The sequence below is a fragment of the Pteronotus mesoamericanus genome, unplaced genomic scaffold (genome assembly GCF_021234165.1).
Source record: "Pteronotus mesoamericanus isolate MK-2021 breed Mesoamerican mustached bat unplaced genomic scaffold, CSHL_Meso_final contig_46, whole genome shotgun sequence".
In the NCBI taxonomy this organism is placed as follows: Eukaryota; Metazoa; Chordata; class Mammalia; order Chiroptera; family Mormoopidae; genus Pteronotus; species Pteronotus mesoamericanus.
In genome coordinates, this window is record NW_026555170.1 from 6928318 (window position 1) to 6954773 (window position 26456).

At 37.9% G+C, this 26456-nt stretch overlaps 1 protein-coding gene across 2 annotated transcripts in view; it reads right to left on the reverse strand.

Annotated features, from left to right (window-relative positions):
* The window catches only part of PRKD1 (protein kinase D1), a 316057-nt gene that overhangs the window by 125212 nt on the left and 164389 nt on the right, over positions 1 to 26456 (reverse strand). For both annotated transcript variants that reach the window (XM_054577898.1, XM_054577899.1), the window contains exon 2: positions 25428 to 25566. In XM_054577898.1, coding sequence (XP_054433873.1) covers positions 25428 to 25566 — 139 coding nt within the window. The remainder of the gene's footprint in view (positions 1 to 25427; positions 25567 to 26456) is intronic.

The window sequence follows — 26456 nt, forward strand, 5'->3', positions numbered from 1 at the left end:
GTGTGTAGTCAGTCCAGAAAAGGTCCAGCCATTGTTAACATAGAGAACGGTTTGTGCAACATCAATGTAACCTGGCAGCCAAGGAGAGTGAACTGGAATGTGCATGCATGAACAACAATGACTTCACTGTACTAGTCAGTGGGAGCTGTAGATGCCATTGAGTGAGCAATTTGTATCATGTGGTTGTCACATTCAAAATGACTGAGTAAGTAGAGCAACGAATCTGCATCAAATTTTGCATTAAGCTTGAACATTCCTCCACAAAAGCTATTTGAATGAATCAGAAGGCCACAGCTATGGGCAATTCGTGATTGGCAGCTTCATCATGACAACGTACCTGCTCATGCAGTATGTCTTGTGTAGAGTTCTTTGGCAAAACATCAAATCACCCAAGTGAGTCAGCCCTGTACAGCCCAGATTTGGTGCCCTGTGACTTCTGGTTTTTACCAAAACTAAAATCACCTTTGAAAGGGAAGAGACTTCAGACTATCAATGAGACTTAGGAAAATACAATAGGGTAGTTGATGTTGATTGGGAGAACTGTATGAGGTCCCAAGGTTTCTACTTTGAATGGGACTGAGGCATCACTGTCCTATGTACAATATTTCTTGTATCTTGTATCTTCTTCAATAAATGCCTCCATTTTTCATAGCACATGGCCAGATACTTTCTAGACAGACCTCGTATATCAAATCATGTTGTATACATTAAGTATCTTGGAATTTTATTTGCCAACTATATCTCAATTAAGCTGAAAAATACAAATAAAAAAAGAAAGCATGTCCTATAAAAAAGACTTTAGAGGATTAAATATTTAAAGGACGGCATGGAGAAGAGAGATTAGGATTATTCTGCACGTCTACAACAGACAAGCTTAAATGATTTAGAGAGTTTGCTACTGTTGTTTTTTTTTAAGTATATTTTATTGCTTATGCTATTACAGATGTCTCATTTTTTTCTCTCCTTCATTCCCCTCCACCCTGTACCCTGTCTCCCATCAGCATCCTCCACCCCCCCCCCCCAGAGTTCATGTCCATGGGTTGTACGTATAATTTCTTTGGCTTCTCCATTTCTTATGCTACTCTTAACCTCCCCCTATTTTGTACCTACCAGTTATGCTTCTTATTCCCTGTACCTTTTCCCCCATTCTCTCCCTATCCCCTCGCTGCTCATAACCCTCCATGTGATCTCCATTTCTGTGATTCCGTTCCTGTTCTAGTTGTTTGCTTTGTTTGGTTTTGTTTGTAGGTTCAATTGTTGATAGTTGTGAGTTTAGTGTCATTTTACGGTTCATACTTTTGCCTGCTTCTTTTTCTTGGATAAGTCCCTTTAACATTCCAAATAATAAGGGCTTGGTGATGGTGAACTTCTTTAACTTGACCTTATCTGGGAGGCACTTTATCTGCCCTTCCATTCTAAACCATAATTTCACTGGATAGCACAAGCTTGGATGTAGGTCCTTGCCTATCATGACTTCGAATACTTCTTGTCAGCCTCTTCTTGCCTGTAAGGTTTCTTTTGAGAAATCAGCTGACAGTCTTTTGGGAACTCCTTTGTATATAACTATCTCCTTTTCTCTTGTTGCTTTTAAGATTCTCTCCTTATCTTTAATCTTGGGACTGTAATTACGATGGTCTTGGTTTGTTCCTTTTTGGGCCCAGTTTCTTTGCGACACTCTGAGCTTCCTGGACTTCCTGGAAGTATATTTCCTTCACAAGACTGGGAAAGTTTTCCTTATTATTTGTTCAAATAAGTTTTCAATTTCTTGGTCTTCCTCCTCTCCTACTGACACCCCTATGATTTGGATGTTGGAATGTTTAGTGTTATCCCAGAGGTTCCTAAACCTCTCATTTTTTTCTGAATTCTTGTTTCTTCATTTTGTTCCTGTTGAATGTTTATTTCTTCCTTCTTTTCCAAATCATTGATTTGAATCTCGGCTTCCTTCCCTTCTTTGGTTCCCTGTGCATTTTGCTTTATTTCACTTTGCCTAGCCTTCATTTTTCTTCTTTTTTGCACCTGTACTCAAGGATTTATGTGAGCATCCTGATAACCAGTGTTTTGAACTCTGCATGTGATAGGTTGGCTATCTCCATGTTGCTTAGTTATTTTTTTGGAATTTTTATCTGTTCTTTCATTTGGGCTATATTTCTTTGTCTCGGCACACCTGTTAAGTTGTAAGGGGCTGAGCTTTAAGTTTCGCCAAGGCAGGGCAACCCATATCGCTGCATTGTGGTACTGTATGCGAGGGAGGGGTCAGAGAGGGAACAATGCTGCTTGCTCAGCTCTCACTCCACTTTCAGTCACTTCCCCTGCTACCCACAAGCAAATTGGGCCCTTTTGTTGCTGATTCCCAAGTGGTGGATTTGTATACATTCAAGGATCCCATGTGTACTCTCCTGGGAGGCTGAAAGTTTTTCCCACTGCTGCAACCTTCACAGATTTTTACAGCCAGAGGTTTTGAGGCTTTAGTATCTCACACTGAACCCTGGGTTGCATGGTCTGCCTCACTCCCCAACTGTTCCTTCCGGCTTATCCCCTCCTGAATGTGGGACTGCCCAGTCCACCAGCCGCTGCCTCGCCCATCACAGTCCATTGTCTTGCTCAGTGTCCTCTCCACCTTGGCTGCCCATCTCCACCCTTTCTACCAGTCTGGATGAATGTTTCTTCCTTAACTCCTTGGTTGTACTTCCATAGAGTTCAGCTTTCTGGCAGTTCTGGTTGTTTTCTGTTTCTAAATTTGTTGTCGTCCTTTTTTGGTTGTGTGAGGAAGCAAAGTGTATCTACCTCCACTGGCCTCCACCTTGGCCAGAAGTGCCAGTTTTTAACTAAATGCTGATAAAGGAAAGAGAGCAAAGGGAACTAGACTTTGAGTTTAATAAAATGGGAAGCATGAGGCTGTACCCTTCACCAGGAAGATAAAGCTTTCACACTCTAAGGGATCATAACATGGCTCCACCAAGGGATTAACAGTCCTTCCTTCTCCCCTCCAGTACCAGATAGTTTGAGGGCACATGGGGAGGTTCTGGGCCATAGAGTCCTGGCAGTCTAACTCGGGGGTGTAATCCCATCCAAAGCCTGCAAGAGTTTGGGAAATTAACTGGTCACTTTGAAAAGGCATTTGGTCTGTCCCAAGCCCAAGCTAATATAATCCCAGGGAAACAAAGGAGCTCACTCTCTCACGCACTTGCTCCGCTCTCTCTCTCTCTTTCCTCCTCCCCACCTGGTGATGCACTTGCCCTATTTATTTGTCCAGGAGAATATACCATGTGATTCTAACAGCTACGAGGGCCCATAGTAGATGGCGTGGGCTCCAAAAGGACTAAGCTTTCCCTCTCTCTCTTGCCCACCCAGTAACATCTTGCCCCATGCACTTGGGCATTCTCTCTCCATAGCCATGTGGTCATTGCAGCCGCATGGCCGGCAACAATGTGGACTCTGCCACCACTGTAGCTGGGAACAAGCTAAGCCACCTGGATGGGAACTGAGACCTTTGGGCTCGAACGGACTAAACTCTGGACTGGCTTTTGTCTTGGCCTTGCTGAGGACACAGCTGGACTTTTTCCATATCAGGACAAAGGGAGAAGAGACATTGGAAACCCAGAGGGCAGCTTGTATTTCCACATAAATAAACCATGCCGCACCACAAACTCCTGTGCTTGGGTCCTCTGAATGCTTTCCCTGTGATCCTGTGGAACAGCCAAATTCCCACTGATAACAAGTTGATATAACTAGTAGGGTTTGAACCTTGCAAGTCTTTGTTTTAATGGTATTATGACTATTGTTGTGAGTGCATATTCCTTTAAAATATTTAAACAATTAATTTCAAAATTTATATGGTAGGCATGATATCAAATATGATATTTGTCTAAATATGTTGTCCTTGCCTACTAGCCTTAGCAAGGTAAAGACACCAAACCATCTTTATAATAATGGCTTAAAAAAAAAACTATAGGTCTTTAAATTGATAATCAAGCAAGATAGTAAAAACTTATATATTTGTTCTAAGATGTATTTTTATGCAGGTTAACTTTTATCATAGTATTAATGTGTCAAGTTTCTTCAATTTTCACTATAATAATTGAAAATTGTTATTAACACTCCTTTTTTATGGAAAACTCAAATCTAAAAAGAGGATCCTTACACACTGATGAGCACCTGCTCCAGAAGCAGACTTAATTATGAAGTGAAGAAACTGCATAAGTGGAGTTAGCTTATTCAGTACGCAGGGTATGCTTTATCATTATTACTACCAAAGAATCAGGAAAGAGATGCATTTTATTTCCTTAAATAAAAGAGACAAATCTAAAAGTAAATGAATTATTTCACAGCTTTTGCTGGCTAAGAATCACACCTACCTAACCGTCTCAGAAGAGTATCATTCTGTAAGTTTTAAAATCTCACCATATAAAACAATAAATGCAAAGAGATGATTAACATAAATATCAAAACAGTAAAAAGAGACAGTGTCAAGGAAGAGGCACACACAGAGGATTTTCAGAGTTGGGGTATTTCTCTCATTCTTCAGTGGAATGACTGGTATATCAATCAGCGTTCTCTAGAGCAAAAGGACCAATAGAAAAAAATGGATGTATAGAATTGATTTACACAATTACGGAGGCTACCAAGTCCTAAGACTGGCAGTCAGCAAGCTGGAGAGCCAATGATATATGTACTTCCCATACCGGTATAAAGGCAGGAGAAGGCTAATGTCCCAGATCAAAGACAGGCAGACCGTCTTCCCTTTCTCTGCCTTTTTGTTGTAGTCGGGCCTTCAGGGGTCTGGGTGAGGCCCACAGCCACTGAGGAGGGCAATTTGCTTTACTAAGCCTGTTGATTTGAATGTTAATCTTATCCAAAAATACCTTCATAGACCTAACCAGAATAATGTTTAATCAAATATCTGGGAACATGTGACCCAGTCACACGGACAAGTAAAATTAACTATCACAATTGCTTACACTGGTATTCACTGGTGTTCATAATTATCTCTTTCTACATATATACTAGGTGCGTATACTCTTTATGTATTTAATAAGAAAACTGAACTCCAAACACAAATAGCACTAGAACTTGTGTTATCAAATATAGTAAATAATAAAAAATAAACACCTAAAATTGGGTTTTGATTAAACGGAAAAGGGACAAATCTTCCCTCCAAAATAATTCAATATAGTATATGTAGTGAATTCCACTTTCAGGGGGTGTAACTTATCTTCCCCTTTGCTTGGTCTCACGGAGATTTCTCCACACAGCTGGCCATTATCATGTTCTTAGGATGAGCAGGTTTTAATAATCAGAACCTCAAAAACCTTCTGGGAAAAATCAACATAGAATAAGATTGAGCTCCAGGGTTGGCCAGAAATTTTTCATTTTCTACAGAGGGAAAAACAGTCTACTGTGAGGAAGCCTGGCCAACCCACCTAACCAAGTGATGAAGACTAACATTATCCATGAAGGTGTGTCATGTCAATATCACATACCCGATACCATGCAATAAGTAGTATACTCCCATTAGTAAAAACATGTATATTTGTGGTACTTCTTTTTTAAAAAAAAATGTATTGACTGATTTAAGAGAGAGAGAGAGAGACAGAGAGAGAGATTGATTTGTTGTTCCACTAATTTATGCATTCAGTGGTTGATTCTTGTATGTGTCCTGACCGGGATCCAACCTGCAACCTTGGTGCTCAGGATGACACTCTAACCAACTGAGCTACACACCTAGAGCTGTGGTACTTTTTAACCAAATATGCAAAACCCCAATTTAATCATGAGAAAATTGTCAGCTACACCTAGATTGAACACATTCTACAGAACACATGGTCGGTGTTCCTCAAAATTGTAAAAGTCATGAAAAACAAGGTTAGTCTGAAAAATTGTCACAGACCACAGGATACTGGAGAATCATAACTAAATGCAATGAGGTACCCTGGAGTGGGCCCTGCAGCAGAAATAGAACCCTGATGGCAAAAAAATTTATAGTTCAAATCATGTGCCAATGTTGATTTCTTAGATTTGACAAACATACCATGATAATGTAAGATGATAACCTTAGTGGAAAGTAAATCTGAGGTAAACTTTCTGTACTATCTTTGCAACTCTTCTATAATATGAAACTATTCAAAAATTTAAAAGTTTATTTTAAAAAAACTTTCAGGTTTTGACTACAGACTCACTTGCTAGAGTGGTATCATCTATGGTAATCAATCTAGTTTCAAGCTGAAAAGATGCATTTATGCTTGCCGCACTTGTTTTGTGTGTTAAGTACTCCAAGGGACCAAAAATAGATTTCAGTCATTAGAAACAGCCAACCAAGGCCTCTGCTCAGCACCAAATGTTTTAAAAAGCACTAAACCAATAACAGTAGAAATTTATACCAGGTAATCCTGAGGTTGCTGTTAGCTTGAAGAACAACAAAGCAAATCTAATAGGCTTAATATATAAATATTACATGTGTTCTAGGTAGAAAGGAAGCATTTTGAGTCTATAAAATTAAATATTTTTCATTCAAATTTTACAATAATTGTCGTAATAACATGTCATAAGCTCTAATGTCTCTTTTAACTTAGAAAATTTCCAAATATTTTAACTTCCTAAAACCAAAATTAAATTTTTCCTTTCAAGTTAAGATGCATTTATGAAGTCTTAAATTGCCAACCGTAGCATATTCGTCTTGAGTAAGTATTTTTAGAGTGAATACTGTCTGCCACCGAGCTAACCGTTTTACAGATTTTGTAAGAACTATAACATACTGTCCCTGTTCATTAGTGTAATTAATCTTCTTGGATATGTAAGATAAATACATGCATGTCAAACGTATACATTTCAGCAAATTTGTGTCTTGCTCTATCATTGCTTCTCATGCCCTGATTCCACAGGAAGTTAATTTTTTATAGGTCAGTTCTCACAAATATTAATGATTTTTTAAAGTACCCGAAATTCTTATGTTGAAAGATATCAAATGGGAGCAACATTAACACATGGCCAAATGAATTCAACTTGTTACCTTAAACTTATATGAATGCTATGCCTGGCATGGCTCAGTGGGTGGGCCTGTAATCAAAAGGTTGCTGGTTCAATTCCTGTTCTGGGCCCATGTCTGGGTTTCAGGCCAGGCCCTTAGTTGGGAGCATGCAAGAGGCAACCGATGGATGTTTCTCTCACATATCGATGTTTCTATCCCTCTCCTCCTCCCTCCCTTCCCCTCTCTAAAATAATAAATACAATCTTTAAACTTATATGAACATTAAAATATGAAGAATGGAGCAAACCAATTTCAAGCTATCCAACTTTAATTTCAGAATAGTTAAGTCTAGTCACTGTGAAAAAATATGTCTCTGGATGGAGTACCTCACACCAGATGTTTATTGTTTCCTAAGTATTGTTTCCTGATATCATTCCTAAGTAATCTGATTATGAATGATATCTTTTTCTCATTTTTTTTCATTTTTTTTTTTAAATAGAGGGCCAACTGTTTGGTCTCATTGAGAATTCTGCACATAGCTCTATGTTCTTAGGATTAGCAAGTTAGAATGATCAGAATCTCAAAAAACTGCTGGAGAAAATTAAAATACAGTAAGATGAGATCCAGAGTAAGCCAGAAATCTATCAGTTTTTGGAAATGGAAAAGTTGACAGTGCTTGATAAGATGAAAAAAAAATGAATCTAAGCTTGATTCAAATCCCAATTCTTTTATTAAAATATACATAGGAAAGAAATAGTTGATATATCTATGTATCGACTCTACTTTGAGCCTAAAGTCAACACTGATTACAGGCTATAAATGTCTTAAAAATACTTAGAAAAGTAGAGGTACAAATACAACCTGGTGTAGCACTGCTCTTTCCAAATACATCTTTCTATTTTATTCCTCCATACTGGCATAATGAATAGTGTTATTGCTGTTTAAGACTTCAAACAGCTGCATTTCTAATTTTGGCACATTATGAGAATTTTTATATGGGTTGCATGTTAAAAGCAAATAAATGGCACGCCAACCAGCAGAATGAGAGTGCTGGGCAGATGGTGGCAGGGCTGAGTTACTGAACTGAAGTGCTACGTACCACCAATCATTGAACATCAAAGAAGTACATTTGGCAGTTTTTCAAGTGAAGCCCAATCATTTACCTCAAACAAAAATAATTTATGCCAACAAAGTCTTCAGACTGCCACTCAGTAGCCATTCCCCAACTGGCCTTTGTTAATACAGGCAACCCTCTGTGACTTTATTTTGCTGATTTTGATGGTATATACAATTCTGCATTTCCTTCCTTTCTGTCCTCCTCTAGGCCCTCCTGCCCTGTCATGTTGTGTGTATATGTGTTGCGAGAAAAAGAGAGAGAGAAAGAGAGAGAGAAAGAGGAATATGTGAATATGGAAACAAAGTATATATTACAATTTTCCCTAATACTAAGGGGATTATTGCTGAACAAGAAGAAGGCATTCCAATACATTCTCACGGCGAAAAAGAGAATCCATCCACATAAGATCACAAAATGATCCTGATCAAAACTAATCTTCATTCATCAACCTTGATCAATAATGTTTGAATGGTGTGCAAGTGGAAGGGGGCATAAGGAGGATAAATGGTGATAGGAAAAAATAAAATAAAATAAAACAAAATAAATTACATTCAGAATATTACTATATAAATTTCCAGAAAACCCAGAGATGATTTTCCTGAGAATAAGTAGCTAGGCACTACACCGAAGAAAGGTGTGACCTTTAAAAGTTGGTTTTCCACTCAGAATTAACAAAAATGGAGGACTTGCAAGATGGTGGCCGAGTAGGTTGAAACTGAGCCTACTTGCTTATGCCCCCAGCACGGATTTTTGGCCAATCTTCCAAAAAGGGACCTAAACGATCAACAGAATCTCAGCTGATACAAAATGTTGAACCCAAGTAATAAACACAGAGGATGCTTAGTACTGTCTGGTAAGAGATTTTGTAAGTTTAAAGGGAAATGCCCTGCGCAAGGCACCTGCAGCAGAGGAGAGAGCAGACAGAAAATGCAGCTTAATGGCTCCCTCCCCCACTCCTGGACCCCCAGAACGCGGCCCAGATCCCACAGAGGAAAACCACCAACCCTCACTGGGAGAGACTTGGAAGCGTGCACAATGTCTGGGAGACTTAGGCTACACACACACAGCGAGCAGCACATCCATAGTTGCAGCGCCAACCAGGAGTGTTCCAGAGTGAAACTCAATCGCCTAAAACTGTCAGAGGAACTGGCAGGCCGTGGGCAGCCCTGACCAAGAGTGACTTCGTGCTTTCTGGGGAGGTGGAGCGTGCAGAGAACTGGCCCAGGGATCAGTGCTGCAGTGTGGGGGCCACACAGAGACAATTTTAAAATAGGAGCTGAGGCAAGATTCAGCAGGGACCCTGTGCTCACATGTGTGCTTTGTTGACAGCAGCTCTGTCAACAAAGAAACCCGAGTGAAAGCACAGTTCGATCCCACTGAGTCCAGCTGCACAGGAAGAACAGAAAGTGTCATGCTGAAGGGACTGTGAGACCTGACCCAGCGCAGCTGGCCAGCAGGACACTGAGCAGAGTGGAGAGTTCAAGCCTGAGTCTCCTGTGAGAGTGTTGGGCTGGGACTGGGAGGCCAAGGGCTGAAGGCCTGAGATTCATTGTAGCCAGGCAGGTCCCCTCAGGGGCAGGTGTGCTCAACCCCCACCTGTGGGACTGCAGGCTCTGCAAATTGGTGAGACCAAGCTCAGGAGCCCTCTGTTCAGTGCATGTCCTCAGGGGGAAGAAGGAGAAACTCAGAAAGGTCCCTTTCTGAACTTCTATCAGACACTACAAGCTATGCTGGACCCTCAGACCCTGATCCACTGAAACCAGCAGAGCAGAGAGATTAGAGACAGGCACAACAAGAGGTGTTCAGAGCCCTATCCACCCTTGGCTTTTATACAGACTCACTGTCGGCACTAAGCAGGAAAAATGCTGCCTGCCCCTTTTGCACAGATTGGCCCCTCATAGGAAACAGACATTGAATTCATCAGAAACTATACATTATTGGAAATAATCTGGGACAGACCAAGATGTGTGGTAAGGGGCCAGGAAAACAATCCCACCACCTTCCCTGAAGACTGAAGAGCACCCCTCCAAGGGTGACCCAGGGATTCCACCCTCCTGATAGCACCATAGGCCCCCTATGGAGGCAGGCGGAGGTGGTACCAGCAGTGCTCTCAGACATTAGGCGAACCACTCCTGGGCCTGGAGCTGATGGAAAGCTGGCAGGGCAGAAGAGTGGGGACCAGCCAAGCCTGAAGGAGACAGCCATAGACTGTGGATCACTTGCAGTCTCAAACAGGCTGCCTAGGGCTAGAGTAGGACACCTTCTGACATCACCAGGGGTGGATCCAGAAAGAGAAGACAGTGGCAAACACTAAACTCTGCTAAGATGAATTGCACAGTGGTCTTCTTCATAATTTTTTTTTTATTTTTTTCACCTGCAAAGTTTTTTACATTTTTTCTTTTTCTTCAAGTTTGTTCCTATTATTTCACTATAATTTTTATTTTAGTTTATTTCAAATCTCATATTTTACTACTATATTCTCTTACTGCATTTTGTTTTATTTTCTCCCTTTCTACACCTTCTTTCTACTCTGCACTCTATTATTTCTCCTCCCTCCAGCCTCTCAAAATCATTTTTCTTGCCATTAGTCATCTCACATTCCTTTTCCCTTTCTTATAATATCCTTATTCTCTCTCCACCTTTATTAAACTTTGCTACTTGGTTGTTGATATGTTGGTTGTAGTTGCACTTATTCGATTTTATTCCTAGATGTTTAATATTTTTGAATTTCAAATCTCAAATTATACTGTTACCGCTCCTATTTTACTTTGCCTTCCTCCTGCCCTATCCTTTCTTTTTAACTTTATTTTTTCCCTCTCTTAGCCTGGTTTCCACTCCTCACTCTAATTTCTTCTTCTTCTTCTATCCTCTGAAAATCACTTCACTTTATTTTAGGCATCTCACAATATTTTTTTCTTTTTTCCTTCTTATTCCCTTTCCGCCGTTACTAATCTTTGCTCATATATCATTGATATTGCTGTAGTGGATGTTTTTCTTCAATTTTGCTCCTTTTTTCAGTTAAAATTTTAACTCATACTCTTCCATTTTCGTACTCCATTTTGCCTTCTTCCCTCCTTTTTTAATTTATATGTAAATTTTATTTTTTCTTTCTTCACCTTGTTTCTATTCCTATTCTTTATTATTTCTCCTTGCTTTACCCTCCTAAAATCATTTTCATTCCTTTGGTCATCTCATATTCATTTGTACATTCTTATAATAATCAATCTCTTTTCACCATTATTAATATTTGCTCATTTTATTGTTGATAGTGTGGTTGTGTTTGGGGGTTTACTTGTGGGTGTGCGCTTTGTTTCCTGGGTTGTTTTGTTTTGTCCTGGTAGTGCCTGTACAAGAGCATACAAGATGGGTTGGGCGGTGTGACTCTCAGCCAGGCAGAGGGAAGAACTCACCAAAGAATGACCCAACAACAACCAAAACCAAATTACAAGAGAGCCCACATAACAGCAAAAAGGGCATCGCAAGATCAAGGAAACTGCATCACAGAATTCCATAGGTCTCCTACCACAGAAGGCCACCCCATGAAGAGAGGGAGTCAAAGAAGATCAATCTAATTAACAGAAACAACCAAAAAGTCACCTAAAGTGGGAAGACAAAGAAAAAAAACCCGATCAAAAGGAAAGGAGGAATCCTCAGAATGAGGGCTATTTCAAGACAAGCAATCCATCAGACATAGAGTTCAAAATAATGCTTACAAGGATGCTCAAGGAGCTGAGTGAGAACTATAAGAAACTCTATGGAAACTACAAAGAACTTACTGGGAACTACATCAACATGAAAAAGAGCCAGGAGGAAATGAAGAATACATTAGAAGGAATTAAATGCAGACTAGATGAAGCAGAGGGTCAAATCAGGGACTTAAGAGGACAAGGATTCATCCCAGGGATGCAAGGACAGTACAATATTCACAAATCAATAAATGTAATACACCACATGAACAAAATGAAATACAAAAATCACATGGTCATATCAATAGATGCTGAAAAACCCACTCAAAGAGAGCCACAAAATGAAAAAAGACTAAAAAAGAATGAAGAGGGTAAGGGAGCTGCAGAACAACATGAAATATAATAATATGCATCACAAAGATACCAGAAGGAAAAGAAAAGTAGTAAGGTATAGAAAGCCTGTTTTAAAAAGTAACAACAGAAAATTTCCCAAATTTGGTGAGGGAAAAAGTCACACAGGTTCAGGAAGCCCCAGAGTCCCAATTAAGATGAACCCAAAAAGGACCACTCCAAGATACTTAATAATTAAAATGGCAAAATTTAAAGACAAAGAGATAATCTTAAAGGCATAAAGGGAGAAACAGCTACTAACATACAAGGGAGCTCCTATAAGGCTATAAGCAGATTTCTCTATGGAAAAACTATAAGCCAGAAGAGAATGGCATGAAATGTTCTAAGTAATGAAAAAGCAAAGCCCTGAACCCAAGACTACTATACCCAGCAAGGCTCTCATTTAAAATGGAAGGGAACTGGGAAAAGAAGGGGAAGGGTCAATTTAAGGAACATATATAAGGACCCATGGGGGAGAAGGTTGAGGGTGGAGCACAGGAAAGTGGTGGCAGGAAAATGGAGACAAATCTATCTGAACAATAAAAAAATTTTAAACATTTAAAAAAATAATAATACATAAATAAAGAAAGGCAAAATAAGGAGATTCCCAGACAAAGGAAAAATAAAACTAAAAGAGTACATCTCCACCAAACTAGTGTTGCAAGACATGCTAAAGGGACTGCTTAAGAAGATGAAGAAAAAAAGAGAAAGAGAGAGGAACACAGGTAAAAGTGGAAAAATGACAAGGGATAAGTACCTATCATTAGCAACCTTAAATGTGAGTGGATTAAATGCTCTAACTAAAAGACATAGGGTAGCTGAATGGAAAGGAAAACATGACTTTCATATATGCTGTCTACAAGAAACCCAGTTCAGGGGAAAAAAAAAAGATCTATACAGGTTGAAAGTGATGGAAAAAAAATATTCCAAGAAATAGACATGGGAAAAAAAAAGCTGTGTAGGAATACTTACATCAGACAAAATAGACTTCAAAACAAAGATCCTAACAAGAGATAAACAATGTCACTAAATAATACTTAAGGGAGTAGTCCAACAAGATTATATAACCCTTGTAAACATATATGCACCCAACATAAGAGCACCTAGTAATATAAGAAAAATCTTGGAAGGCTTCATGAAAGATATTGAGAGCAATGCAGTCATCATAGGAGTTTCTATCGCCCACTGTCAACAATGAATAGATCTTCCAAACAAAGAATCAACAAGGATATTGTGGCACTGAACAACACTCTAGATCGATGGACATAATATATATTTACAGAACATTCCATCCCAGAGAAGGAAAATACATATTCTTCTCAAATGCACATGGATCATTTTCAAAGACAGACCACATGGTAAGACACAAAACAAGCCTCAACAAATTTAAGAAAACTGAAATCATATCAAGCATCTTCTCAGATCACAATGGCTTGAAATTAGAGACCAACCTCAAGTAAAAAACTCAAAAACATTCACAAACAAGGAGATTGAATAACATGTTATTAAATAACGAGTTACTAATGAGATCGAGGAAGAAATGAAAAATATCTGGAAACAAATGAAAATGAACACACAACAACCCCAAACTTATGGGAAACAGTGAATGCAGTCCTGAGAGGGAAGTTCATAGCAATACGTGTCTACCTAAAAAAAACAGAAAAATCTCAAAAAAAAGCAAGCTAACTCTACATCTAAAAGAACCACAGGAAAAACAACAAAGCCCAGAGCAAGTAGAAGGAAGGAAATAATCAGCATTAGAGCAGAATTAAATGACAGAGAGACTAAAAACTCTCAAATTCTTTTTATGAGGTCAGTATTATCCTAATTCCAAAACCAGGTAAAGACACAAGAAAGAAAGAAAACTACAGGATAATATCTCTGATAAACATAGATGCTAAAATCCTCAACAAAATATTGGACATCCAGATCCAGCAATACATGAAAAAGATCATAAACTATTATCAAGTGGGATTCATCCCAGGGATGCAAGGACAGTACAATATTCACAAATCAATAAATGTAATACACCACATGAACAAAATGAAATACAAAAATCACATGGTCATATCAATAGATGCTGAAAAAGCATCTGATAAAGTCCAGCATCCATTTATGATAAAAAACACTCAGCAAAATGGGAATAGAGGGAGCATACCTCAACATAATAAAGCCATATACGAGAAACCTAATGCTGACATCATACTAAATGGGCAAAAACTAAAAGCTTTCCCCTTAAGACCAGGAACAAGACAAGTGTAACCACTTTCACCTCTCTTATTCTACATAGTACTGGAAATTCTAGCCACAGCAATCGGACAAGAAAAAGAAATAAAAGGCATCCCAATTGGAAAAGAGGAGATAAAACTGTCATTATTCGCAGACAACATGATAGTATACATGGAAAACCCTATAGCCTCCACCAAAAAACTACTTGACCTAATAAGTGAATTTTGCAAAACAGAGGATACAAGAGTCAATATTCATAAATTGATGGCATTTTAGTAAAGCAACAATGAACCATCTGACAGAAAAACTAGAACAAAAATATGATTTATGATAGCAATAAGAAAAATTAAGTACCTAGGAATAAATTTAACCAAGGAGGTAAAAGACCTGTATTTGGAAAATTGCAGAACGCTGAAGAAAGAAATTGAGGAAGATACAAATAAACAGAAGCATATACTGTGTTCAAGGATTGGAAGAATTCACATCATTAAAATGTCCATACTACTCAAAGCAACCTATAGAGTCAGCACAATCCCTATTAAAATACCAATGGCATATTTCACACATCTAGAACAAATATTTCAAAAATTTTGTGGAACCAAAAAAGACCCCGAATAGCCTCAGCAATTTTGGAAAGAATAATCAAGCAGAAGGGTTCACAATATCTGATAACAAACTATATTACAACGGTACTGTAATCAAAATAGTCTGGTACTGGCATAAGAACACACACATAGATTAACAGAACAGACTAGAGAGCCCAGAAATAAACCCATGTCTCTATGGTCCTTTAATATTTGACGAAGGAGGCACCAGCATATAGTGGAGTAAAAATAACCTCTTCAATAAATGGTGTTGGGAGAACTAACATGTAAATGCAAAGAAATGAAACTAGACCACCAATTTACAGCATACGCCAGAATAAATTCAAAGTGGATAAAAGACTTAAATCGAAGTCATGATACCATAGAAGTCCTAAAGGAAAACATAGGCAGCAAAATTTCAGATATCCCACATAGCAATATAGTTTTGCTGATATATTATTTAGGGCAAGTGAAATAAAGGAAAAATAAGCAAATGGGACTATATCAAATTAAAAAGCTTCTGCACAACTAAAGAAACCATCTTCAAAATGAAAAGGAAACCAACCATATGGGAGAACGCATCTGCCAATGATATATTGGACAAGGGTTTAAACTCCAAAATATATCAATAACTCATATGGCTCAACACCAGGAAGACAAACAATCTAATTTAAAAAATGGGCAAAGTAAATAGACAGTTCTCCAAAAAGAACATACAGATGGCCCACACACATATGAAAAAATGTCAATATCACTAGCCATCAGACAGATGCAGAGTAAAACCTCAATGTGATATCACCTCACACCTGTCAGGCATCACTAATAAATCAACAAACAGCAAGTGTTGGCAAGGCTGTGGAGAAAAGGGAACCCTAGTGCACTGTTGGTGGGAATGCAGACTGGTGCAGCCACTGTGAAAAACATTATGGAATTTCCTGAAAAAACTAAAAATGGAACTGCCTTTTGACCCAGCAATTCCACTGCTGGGAATATACCCTAAGAATCCCAAATCACCAATTCAAAAGAACTTATACACCCCATGTTCATAGCAGCACTATTTACAACAGCCATGTGTTGGAAATAGCGTAAGTGTCCATCAGTAAATGAGTGGATCAAAAAACTGTGGTACATGTACACAATGGAATGCTACTCAGGAGAAAGAAAGAAGGAACTCCTGCCTTTTGTGACAGCATGGATAGAACTGGAGAGTATTATGCTATGTGAAATAAGCCAGGCAGCAAAAGACAAATACTATATGATTTCAACTATAAGAGGGATCTAATAAACAAAGTAAATTAATGAGAGAAATAGAACCAGAGGCATGGAAAAACGGAACACACTGATAGCAACCGTGGTGGGGAGGGAATGGAGATAATGATGGAAAGAAAGGGAAGGGACTGGTCAAAGAACATGTACGAATGACCCATGGACACGGATAACGGTGTGGGGTGGTAGAATGAGGGAGCGGCAGGGGGGAGGGTGGACTAGGCTGAGGAGGGCAAAGGGGGAAAATTGGGACAACAGTAATAGAATAACAATAAAAATTTTTAATAAAAACAAGAAAAAGAATTAGCAAAGATGGGAAGAGTCTGAATGACTCCTCTGGAGAGGAAAGTCAGGTAGTCATTTGATTTTTTCTGAAGCATCTTGGTGGAGTTTCTAACGTCTGTGACTGTAGGGGTGTTAAGAGGGATTTCAGCTAGAACAATCTCACAATGCGATTGGACATCTCTCCTGGGTACGTCTCTTCTGATTGATTTCATGGTTTACTATACATTAAGAAAGCATACTGATCAACTAACATTTTGAACTAAATCTGTTTCTGTTTTAATTATCTAAAGTAAATTTATCTGTAAATAAATTCTAACCAATATAAAGAAAAATCTTACATGAGTCTTTTATCAGTTAAGATGGAAATATATATTCTGTAGCAGAGACTACTGCTTTTTCCCTACTACCCACTCTTCTGTTTTTGTAAGTAACGAAAGCCTCAATCTTTAACTAAAAAAGTTAAATAAAAGCAAGTTTCCCTCTGATTCAAAGCAGCAAATGAAATATGAGGATAAAGTTATATGACTGTTTTTAAATAACGATTCTAGAATTCACATTCCTAATTCCATGTTATACTTTCTAGCCGGGACAACATCCATTGTCAATCACTTTTTAAAAAATATTTCATAGGTTTTTGTAAGCACTACATAGATCCTTTGGAAAAATGTGAGATAAAACCAAGAAATGAAGCCATTCATAAATTGTACAAGTTGTCTACGTACCATATCATGATGCAGTGTTATTCTTAAAGACAGATTTTTTAAATTTTCTTCAATCTACTTCTCCTGTCCTTTTCCTTCCTAAAATGATTTGACAAGATCCTTATGTCCTAGATAATGTGTTAGATGCTTTACATCATTATCATAGTCAATCCTCAATTTGAAGTTGAGAAAACTGGCACCAAAACACTAAATAGCTTTCCCAATGTCACATAACTAATAAATAAGCAACTAGGAACTGAACTTAGGCAGCTTGGTTCCAGAGTTGGTGCTTTTAACCAGTAGAGAGTTCTGTGTATCAAACAGTGAAATAAGATATATTAAGAAACCCTGGGAAAATTGCATATTGTGTCAAATACAATGAATTAGGATAGTAAAGGTGATGCAGTATTGTACTATTATGATAAGGTGGTGTGTGAATTTAAATTTGGGAGGCCAAGGTTAAAGCAGGAAGAATACTTAGATGTCAAAAGAGAAACATTATTCATAGAACAAAGCTGTCTGAGGTATTAAATCAGAGGAATGTGTCTTATAAAAAAGGACATAAGATGATATAGTGGACAATTTCTCCCAAGAAATTTTGGTAAAAATATGCTACCAAAATGTGTTATTTGTAACATCCCTCAACTTGTCATATCAAAGAACGCTTCAGTTAAAACATTTCTGCAGGTGGAGTGTGCATGTATGTCCGCGTGCACGCCTGCACGTACACAAACAACATATTACAGATCTTCAACAGTAAAATTTGGTTTATTGGATTGCTCTGTCCAACAGAACTTTTTTTGAGGAAAATCTTCTACATTATTATGGCAGCTGTCAGCCATTGTGTCTATTAAACACCTGAAATGCAATAAGTGTGACTGAGAAATTGCATTTTAATTTTACTTGATTTTAGTTAATTTAATTTAAATAGCCAAACAGTTAGTAGCCACCACATGTGACAGGGCAGAACTAGAGAAATAGTTTGGACTGTAAATCTCTAAGCTGATTCTCATGAATAGAATTCCTATTTTTAACAGATGGACAAAATAAAATCCCAACAGTTTTAATCTCTAGTTTGAGCCTACAAGACAAGAATTTTATGCTGTCCAACTCAGCAGCAAACTAGTAATTTTTTCAAAGGTTCTGACTTGAAAAAAACAAACAAACAAAAAAAAATCACCTCTGTACAGAACCAAGCCAAGGAAATTTGTTTTACAGGATACTATTTTTGCCTAAATCATTGTTTAAAAATTTTCTGGTCAGATTCTATAACATCTATTTAGGTATCTCTGATGTGTCAAAATCTTTGTTTTTGAGTTGGAGATCTTTGGAAAGGAGGCTCAAATTATTCAGAGTTAAATCTGATACATAAGGTGGATTAAGACTTGTGTGTGTTTCATAAAATAATTCATGTAAAAAGGCGAAAAGAACAAACTAACACCTCCCTACATTTTCTAGGATTCTGAATAGGCAAAGTCCTCTGAGATTCTGTTGTGCCACTAAGGGTGTAGCATGGTAAGATTTATATACATGAGTTAAATTTCCACCTTAAGAAGCCTATATAAGGAATTTTTGATTACACAGAGACCAGAGAATACAGAGAAAAGCCCCTTTTGTGTGGTTTGCATTGCCCCTGTGTTCTTTTCCTGTTTATCTAGATGAGCTGTAAATACCGTCCTTAATTAGAGAAGTAATAGATGAAAGGAGAAAGAATGGAAAAAATATGATTTCTGGCTTAGATAGCCACTTGCCAGATGGTGATGGACTAGGCCTTTGGCTAATTCTGTGTGAACAGAGGGGCATGATATGTCCTTTCTGTGTATGTACATGCACAGAGATGTACAGAGGCTGACATTCCAGTTTTGGAGCATATGACGCAGCTTTTCCTATAGATCTTGCCAGCTGACCCTTAGGCATGGACAGCTGTTCTGCTAGACAGATAAAGCTACAGAGCTCCAATGTGAGGAGCAAGAGCGGAGAGGGAGCAGCAGGAAAGGTCGGTCGCCATCTCAAGATATCAGTCCTTGTTTCTTCCAGACACTGAAATAGAAAGGTCAGAGCCGGCGACTAGGCTCAGGGTCACCTGTCTGAGCCCTAATGCAGGTACGGAACACTAAGGTCCAGAGGAGGAAAACAACAGGTAATTGATGAAAGCAAGTGAGATTAGGACTGGGAGGATACCGGGGGTCAGGGAGAGCATCAATCAATGAATCCAAGAGCTGGTTCTTTGAAAAGATAAGCAAGATTGACAAACCTTTAACCAGATTCACCAAGGAAAAAAGAGAGAGGACCCAAATTAACAAAATCATAAATGAAAGAGGAGAAAATAACGACTGACACCAAAGAAATACAAAGGATTGTAAAAAAATATTATGAACAACTATATGCCAACAAACTGGAAAACCTAGATGAAGTGGATAAATTCCTAGAAACATATGAACTGCCAAAACTACATCAGGAAGAATCAGAGAATCTGAATAGACAGATTACACCTAGTGAAATTGAAGCAGTAATTAAAAAAAAACAAAAACTCCCAAACATTCCAAGAAGAACTAACAGCTCTCCTTCTCAAAGTATTTCAAAAAATACAAGAGGAGGGAAAGCTCCCACGCTCATTTTACAAGACCAGCATCATCCTAATTCTGAAATCAGATAAAGACACTACAAAAAAAGAAAATTACAGGTCAAGATCCCTGATGAAGAGAAATGCTAACATCCTCAAAAGAGTGACTGCTGCATACATTTTAGAAAGAAAGCAAGAAAAATTTGGATAAGAGAGGAATGGTTGGGAATTTTTTTAAGTGAATTGAGTTTGGTAGCAAATGGGGTTACTTGGTCATGGTGATGAGCATAATAAAGAATAGTAATACACTGATTAGAAAGGGAAACAACTGGTATTCTATGAATTAGGTCTCATTTCACGTGAGAAATGTGAAAGACCCAGCAATGTTTTGAAAGCAGAACTGGATTTCTAAAAATAAGTAATATCTAAAAAATAATTAGTTTTTGAAAATATGTAGAAGGTAGTAAGAATCCAGAAAAAAAGGATTAGTCAGAGATAATATTGACATTACTAATAGAATAGGCCAAGGAGAGCCAATTCCAAACATTAAAATTCAATTCCTACAGAACAGTGGTAACTTTTGAGTATCATATATAGAGTATCAATTTACTCATTTGTTTGTTTGTTGGCTTGTGCACTTTTTGTTAATTCAAGTGTTCATTCATTCACTCAACAAACAGATATTGAGTGCATGCACTCTGCCAGGGCCTCGGGGTTCAAGATAAAAATAAATGGTTTCTGTTTCAAGAAATGTACAGCCCAGTGGGAGGGAGGCAAAGCAAGAGAGTCGACTATTTTATATTTGCCAGTCATTTTATGAAATGTTTTATATTTAGTCTTATTAAATCTATAGTCTAACCTTACTTTGCTGATATTGTTATTGCTATTTGACAGGTGATGGATCAAAGCTCAGGGAAATGAAATGTCTTGCCAAACATTGTAAGAAATAAATGACAGGTCTGGGACTCGGACCCAAGTCCTTGCCTGGACGTTCACTATTTATCAAACTGAAATTTTGTGAACATATGCCATAAAAATATGAGCCATATTTCCGAGTTAATAAACATAAAAGTACTTAGTGCCTAACACATCATAAATGCTATATGATCTTCATCATCATCATTATAGGTTTTATTATTAAAAAGCAGCATGGGAAAAACAGTATTTATTCAAAATTAAGCAAGAGAAATATAACACAGCAGAATGTCGAATGGGCATAAAATTTTTGAATTAAATAACTTTCTTTACAAAGCTTTTCTCTTCAGGGTTTGTCTTATGCCCCATGTTACCTAGGAGAACGTCATCTCTCTGCCTTGACACTTAGGGATGCTTGGGTAAAAAAAGGCAGAGAAGCGCGCACTGCTGTGCCATGTCTCCCCGGAGAACCCACTCTACCAAGAGACAAATAACGGAGAAAACTATTGAAGTAACGAAGGAATGCTCCAAGCTCTGTGTCCCCACTGAAATCGCAAATGGGGGAAGGTGGGAAGTCTCTGGAAACATTCCAACCTGCCTGCTCTTTACATTCATTTTTCTATGAAAATGGTTTAGTGTGGTACAAAGAAATTAAAACCAGGTTTACTTAAAAGCTAAGGACAAAAAGAATTAAAATTAACAATGATAAGAGGGAAATGTTGAAGACACACTTAACATAAACCATACTTAGAAGAAAAGTGTAATGACCTGTAATCTTGCGTTTAAATTTTCCATTGTTACAAAACCGCCCCTACAGACAATTGCAACTGAAGTTGGACAGGAATTGGCAGCACTCAGCCTGACATATTTAGATGTCCAAGAACAACTACCAAGAAATATAAATTGAGTCCTAGAGGCCAGGTCTCTTACAACCTAAATTACCCAAGTGGTATCAGGGCTGAGGAAGTGCCTCCCATGATTAATTCTGCTTTCTTAAAAGCCACCAAATAATGCAGTGATCTAATGTGTAACTTTCAAACTTTTCCCCTTCCACTATATATCTGAGGGGGATAAAACACTACTAAGTAATGTACCGTTTCTGAGAGAAATGGATATAACTGGCAGAATGCCAGGTAAAGCAATAGTTCATACTTACTATAAATGAAGGAGGACCCTGCTAGAATTTTGTTACCATATATTTTTTCTGGCTTATGGTTTAGGCACTGACTCTTACTAATAGAAAAACCTGGTCATAAGGATCTCTTCAATATAGTGACCCTAAGATGCTGTTCCAATTTTGATCAGAATTGTGAAACTGTACGATGAGATCCTGTTTAAGCAGGGGGAAGAGTTACTTTCTTGTTTCATATTCTGTATTGGAACTCTACAGAGAAGGGCCTCCAGGGTTTGCTTAACCTGTTAACAGTCTGCATAGATATTAAGTATTTATTGTTTATGAGAAAAGGGGGAAATGGTTCTGTAATAAAAGTCATGGCAATGGAACCTGTAGCTCATTGCCTGTTTGCTTGTTACAAAAAGCATCAATGTTTCCCTGAAAGATAAACTGTCTTACTGTAGTAGGAATTCTTTGAACAGATCCTCAGGAATTCCTAGATGCTGGTCCAGGCTCAAAGGGCTAACTCGAAGTGGTATGAACAGAGACTGACCACGTAAATTCAAGCTCTGGTACTACCTCTACTCACTGCAGGAGGCGGGCAAGTTAAAATGTATATTCGGTAGCTTTTAAGATATCTGATTTCACTAGTCCCAGAGTCATTTTGTAGGAAACAGAATTACTTATGTAAGCTGCTCCAAAAGCTTGTGATACTATGTAAACAAAGATTTCCCTCTTCCGAATTCCTTCTTTACCATGGCTCAAATATTCCCCTCCATGAGAGAGAAGTGGCCTGGCCTATGGATAAAGAAAATGAATATACCGTCTCAGACCATTTGGAATCTACCTATTATGAGCCCTGTATGACACTTTCATCCAGTATAAAACTCTTTTTTTATTAAAAAATAAATTAAAATTTGTGAATCCCTGAGGTTGTGCAACTTGTACAAAACTACAAAGAAATCACTGGTACTACAAGCCCAAGAATCAGTTCTTCAGCCCATCAGGCTGATTGGCCAAATCCTTTGGCAAACACATGGAACAAAAGATAACGGTAAACCAGCAAATTACCCGGGGGGCAGTCTGTTCAGTACTGACAGATGAGGAAAGGTCTCAGCAGAAAATGTCCTCAGCAAGAGAAAATTCCTGATGAGGAAAAAGACAAGAGTATTTGACCCTGAGATGGGGCAGGAAACGTGGCCTCACTTAGATAGCAGCTGTAGGTGCCCTTGAGTTCCCTTAATTTTCTGTCTCCATCAACTATGTCCAAATGGTTATTATATGTCTATAATTTTACTTCTCAAATATTTGTTGATTTCTCTACCTTATTTTCAGCTGTCACTGTCTGAGAATAGGTCACACCTCCTCTGTCTGGGCTAACAGCACTAACTTTCGAAAGAGGCTTCCATCTCTAGATAGTTAGAAGCAAATAACCACATATAGAAACAGCATTTTGCAAGCTATAAATAATGCAGCATAATCTGTTGCAAAAATGCAAGAAAACTATGGATTTTTACCATTAGTAAAAAGATTCAACATTTAGCTCTAAGACTTTTAAAATTTGATTTTGAGAAATTCTTGTAGTCTTTGTCTATTTTTCACTTAATTACCTATAAGAGGGACAGACACACACACATTAGAGATCAAGCACAAAAAAAAAAGCCCAAAAGACAAAAACTAAGAGTTGGTTACTATGGATGCAGCCCTGCTATTAATGCTTTGCTATGGCTGAATTACCTAGCTTTGATAGAGACCCATCATGAAGAAGACTTCAGATAAATTCCACGAACTTTATTTTACATTTCAGTGCAATATGTTTGAACTTGACTTTGGCTTTAGTGACAGAAATTTCCATTTGCAGTGTTTTCGTACTTCATAACGATAGTAACAATGCTAATCCTCTGCTTAACAGACAAAGAAAATTTGACAGTGGTAGGAGTGTGTATGGTGGGAAACTACCAGGGAGTTATTTTTTTGTTTGTCCATAACAGAACTCATCCACCATGAGCAATCTTTTCCTGGCTTACTGGGTCTAAATGCACTAGCTTACACAAGTCATGTTTGTCAAAATGGAAAAGGGAGGAAAAACCAGCAAATTACCCAGGGGCAGTCTGTTTAGTACTAACAGATGATGAAAGGCCTCAGCAGAAAATGACATCAGCAAGAGAAAATTCCTGATGAGGAAAAGGACAAGAGTATTTGACCTTCCTCACAATGAAATTGTTCTCCTTTGTCAGAAAAATGTTCCTATTTGTAGGATGTGGGTTAAATATAAAAAGAATCCAATTACGTTTATGTCAAACTGCATAGAAAAATATAATTTTTAATGAAGAAAAACAGAAATTTGGATAAATGAATTTTCACAGTAAAATCATAGTGTTTAACAGGGAAATTGCCACAATATGTTTGTGTTCTGGCATTTCCAGAAAAGGCAACAGAGGGGACACCCAGGGTTTTGCCCCCCTATCCTCACTGCAGTTTGAATGTAGCTGTTCCTTAAGCACACCTCCAGGAAACAGTGTTATTTCTCTGGCCAATAACGGTACTCCATCCCCTCTAGGGACTGGTTCGGAAATGAGTGTGTGATCTGAGCTCCCTTACACCCATGTTCTGAAGTGTCTTAGCAGCGATCATCTGTCCTGCCTCAAATTAGAATGCAATACAATCCTGCCCACAACACAGGCACTAATATCTCGTCAGGGCAATCCGAGTTTCTCAATGACTAATCTTAACAAAAATAAACAATAAAAATCTGAACCGCTTCAGAGTATTGCACTGACAGTTCAAAGGATCCCTCCTACAGCTATTCTCTGGTACTTTTTAAAAAATTAATTAAATGCATCTATTTTTTATTTACACATTCATAGGCACAGTCCTAAATTCTAAATCCTATACGAGGTATGTAAATTTGGGCAGAGGGAGAGGCACTCATTTCTCAGGGAGCAGTTAGTTAATGTCACGTGGCATTGGCCTGACCCACTCTAACCATGAGCTCTGGTTTTCAACTTGGTTTTGGTTCATGACTATTGGTTGGTTGACTCAACTAAAGCAATGGTTTCCTCGCCCTTCCAGATACTCATTACATTTAGGGGGCTGACATGTCTTAGCTTTGCTGTTGGAAAGTTTTTTGTTTGCTTTTGCTGCTGTCCAAATGATTCAAGACAATGAAAGAAGGTATGCATGTGTGTCGTTAGGGGCTGCAGAGAGCATGAAGTTGGGATAAGTGATTGGGACAATACTGGGTGTGGAAACAGCCAATTCAAAGGAAACATTTTGCTCTTCCAAAATAATTTTGAAAGTACCTGTAGGCAAATCCCTAAAATCTCCTTTTGGGACCAAGTTTAATGTATGTTTTCTTTTTTTTTACAATTTATAAATTATTTTTTAAATTTTTTTTATTGTTCAAATATATTTGTCTCCATTTTTCCGCCACCACTTTCCCCTGTCCCTCCCACCCTCAATCCTTCCCCACTTTGACTTCGTCTGTGGGTCCTTTATTCATGTTCTTTGATTTGACCCTTCCCCTTCTTTTATGTTGTCTTAAAAACTTATGTGCAAGAATTCTTCAAATACTAATTATTAATTTATGAAAAGAGAAAAAAATATATACTACCTGATAAGACAACTTCAATCAGGTCGCCTTCCTGGATATCACTAGCCGTTTTCACCAGCTGAAGGATGTTTTCAGAGGTAGGGTCATGGCGAAAAAGCAGGATCTTATCATACATTCCATAGAAACCACATTCAGGGAACTGCAAAATACAAATATCATAAGAGGTTAAATGTCAAAATCCTCCTAAATTTAAAATAAAAATGAAATAAATAAAAACTAGGACACAAATACAAGCTAATTAGAAAAGTTCAAAATATATAGAAATTAAAAATAAAAATGTGGCAAAATTGATATTGACATGACTCCAAGTCAGAAGGAAAGAAATCACGTTATCGTAAGAGCAACAATGACCAAATGGTCTAATTAGAGGGCCAGAAAACAGGAGAATATCAGATAAAATATGAAGAAATTTTTGGCTATACATTGGTTAAAAAATATAATGGGTAGAAATAAGATTCACATTTTCATATCACGTTTAGCAATCCAATAGTATGAAAATGAGTCAGTTTAGTGCAATTCTGTTACACATACTGTTGAATTTGTTTGCCAAAGAAAGGTCAGTCCATTTTGGCATGTTCAAAAATAAGAGATGACTCAATACATCTCTTAGCTTGTGCTCTGTGTGGGCAGTAGTGTTATCTAGATCCTCTGATGCAGGAAAACGCTGGAAGGGACAACCCAACTGTCCTTCTGTAACTGCCCTTACATTGCACTTAGTTTTCATGCAATCTAGGTTAAATAAAAAAGTACAACACTTAAAAGTCAATTTGTTTTTAATACCTAGTTTATATTTTCCTTACAGGGATAAACCTAAGAGTTTATCACTCAAGGACTATCTCCTGTCTGTATGCATAAAATGAAAAATAAATGAAAGATACCTCAGCTAGAAAAACTCACCTAGAAAAATTAGGAGTGACAATCACTATCATTATACTACCATTAATTAATATTACTGCCTGCATTTCCTTGCCACCTTCTAATTCAGGAAAAGGCCCTACATTTAAATCATTACCCTAATTGATAAATTCT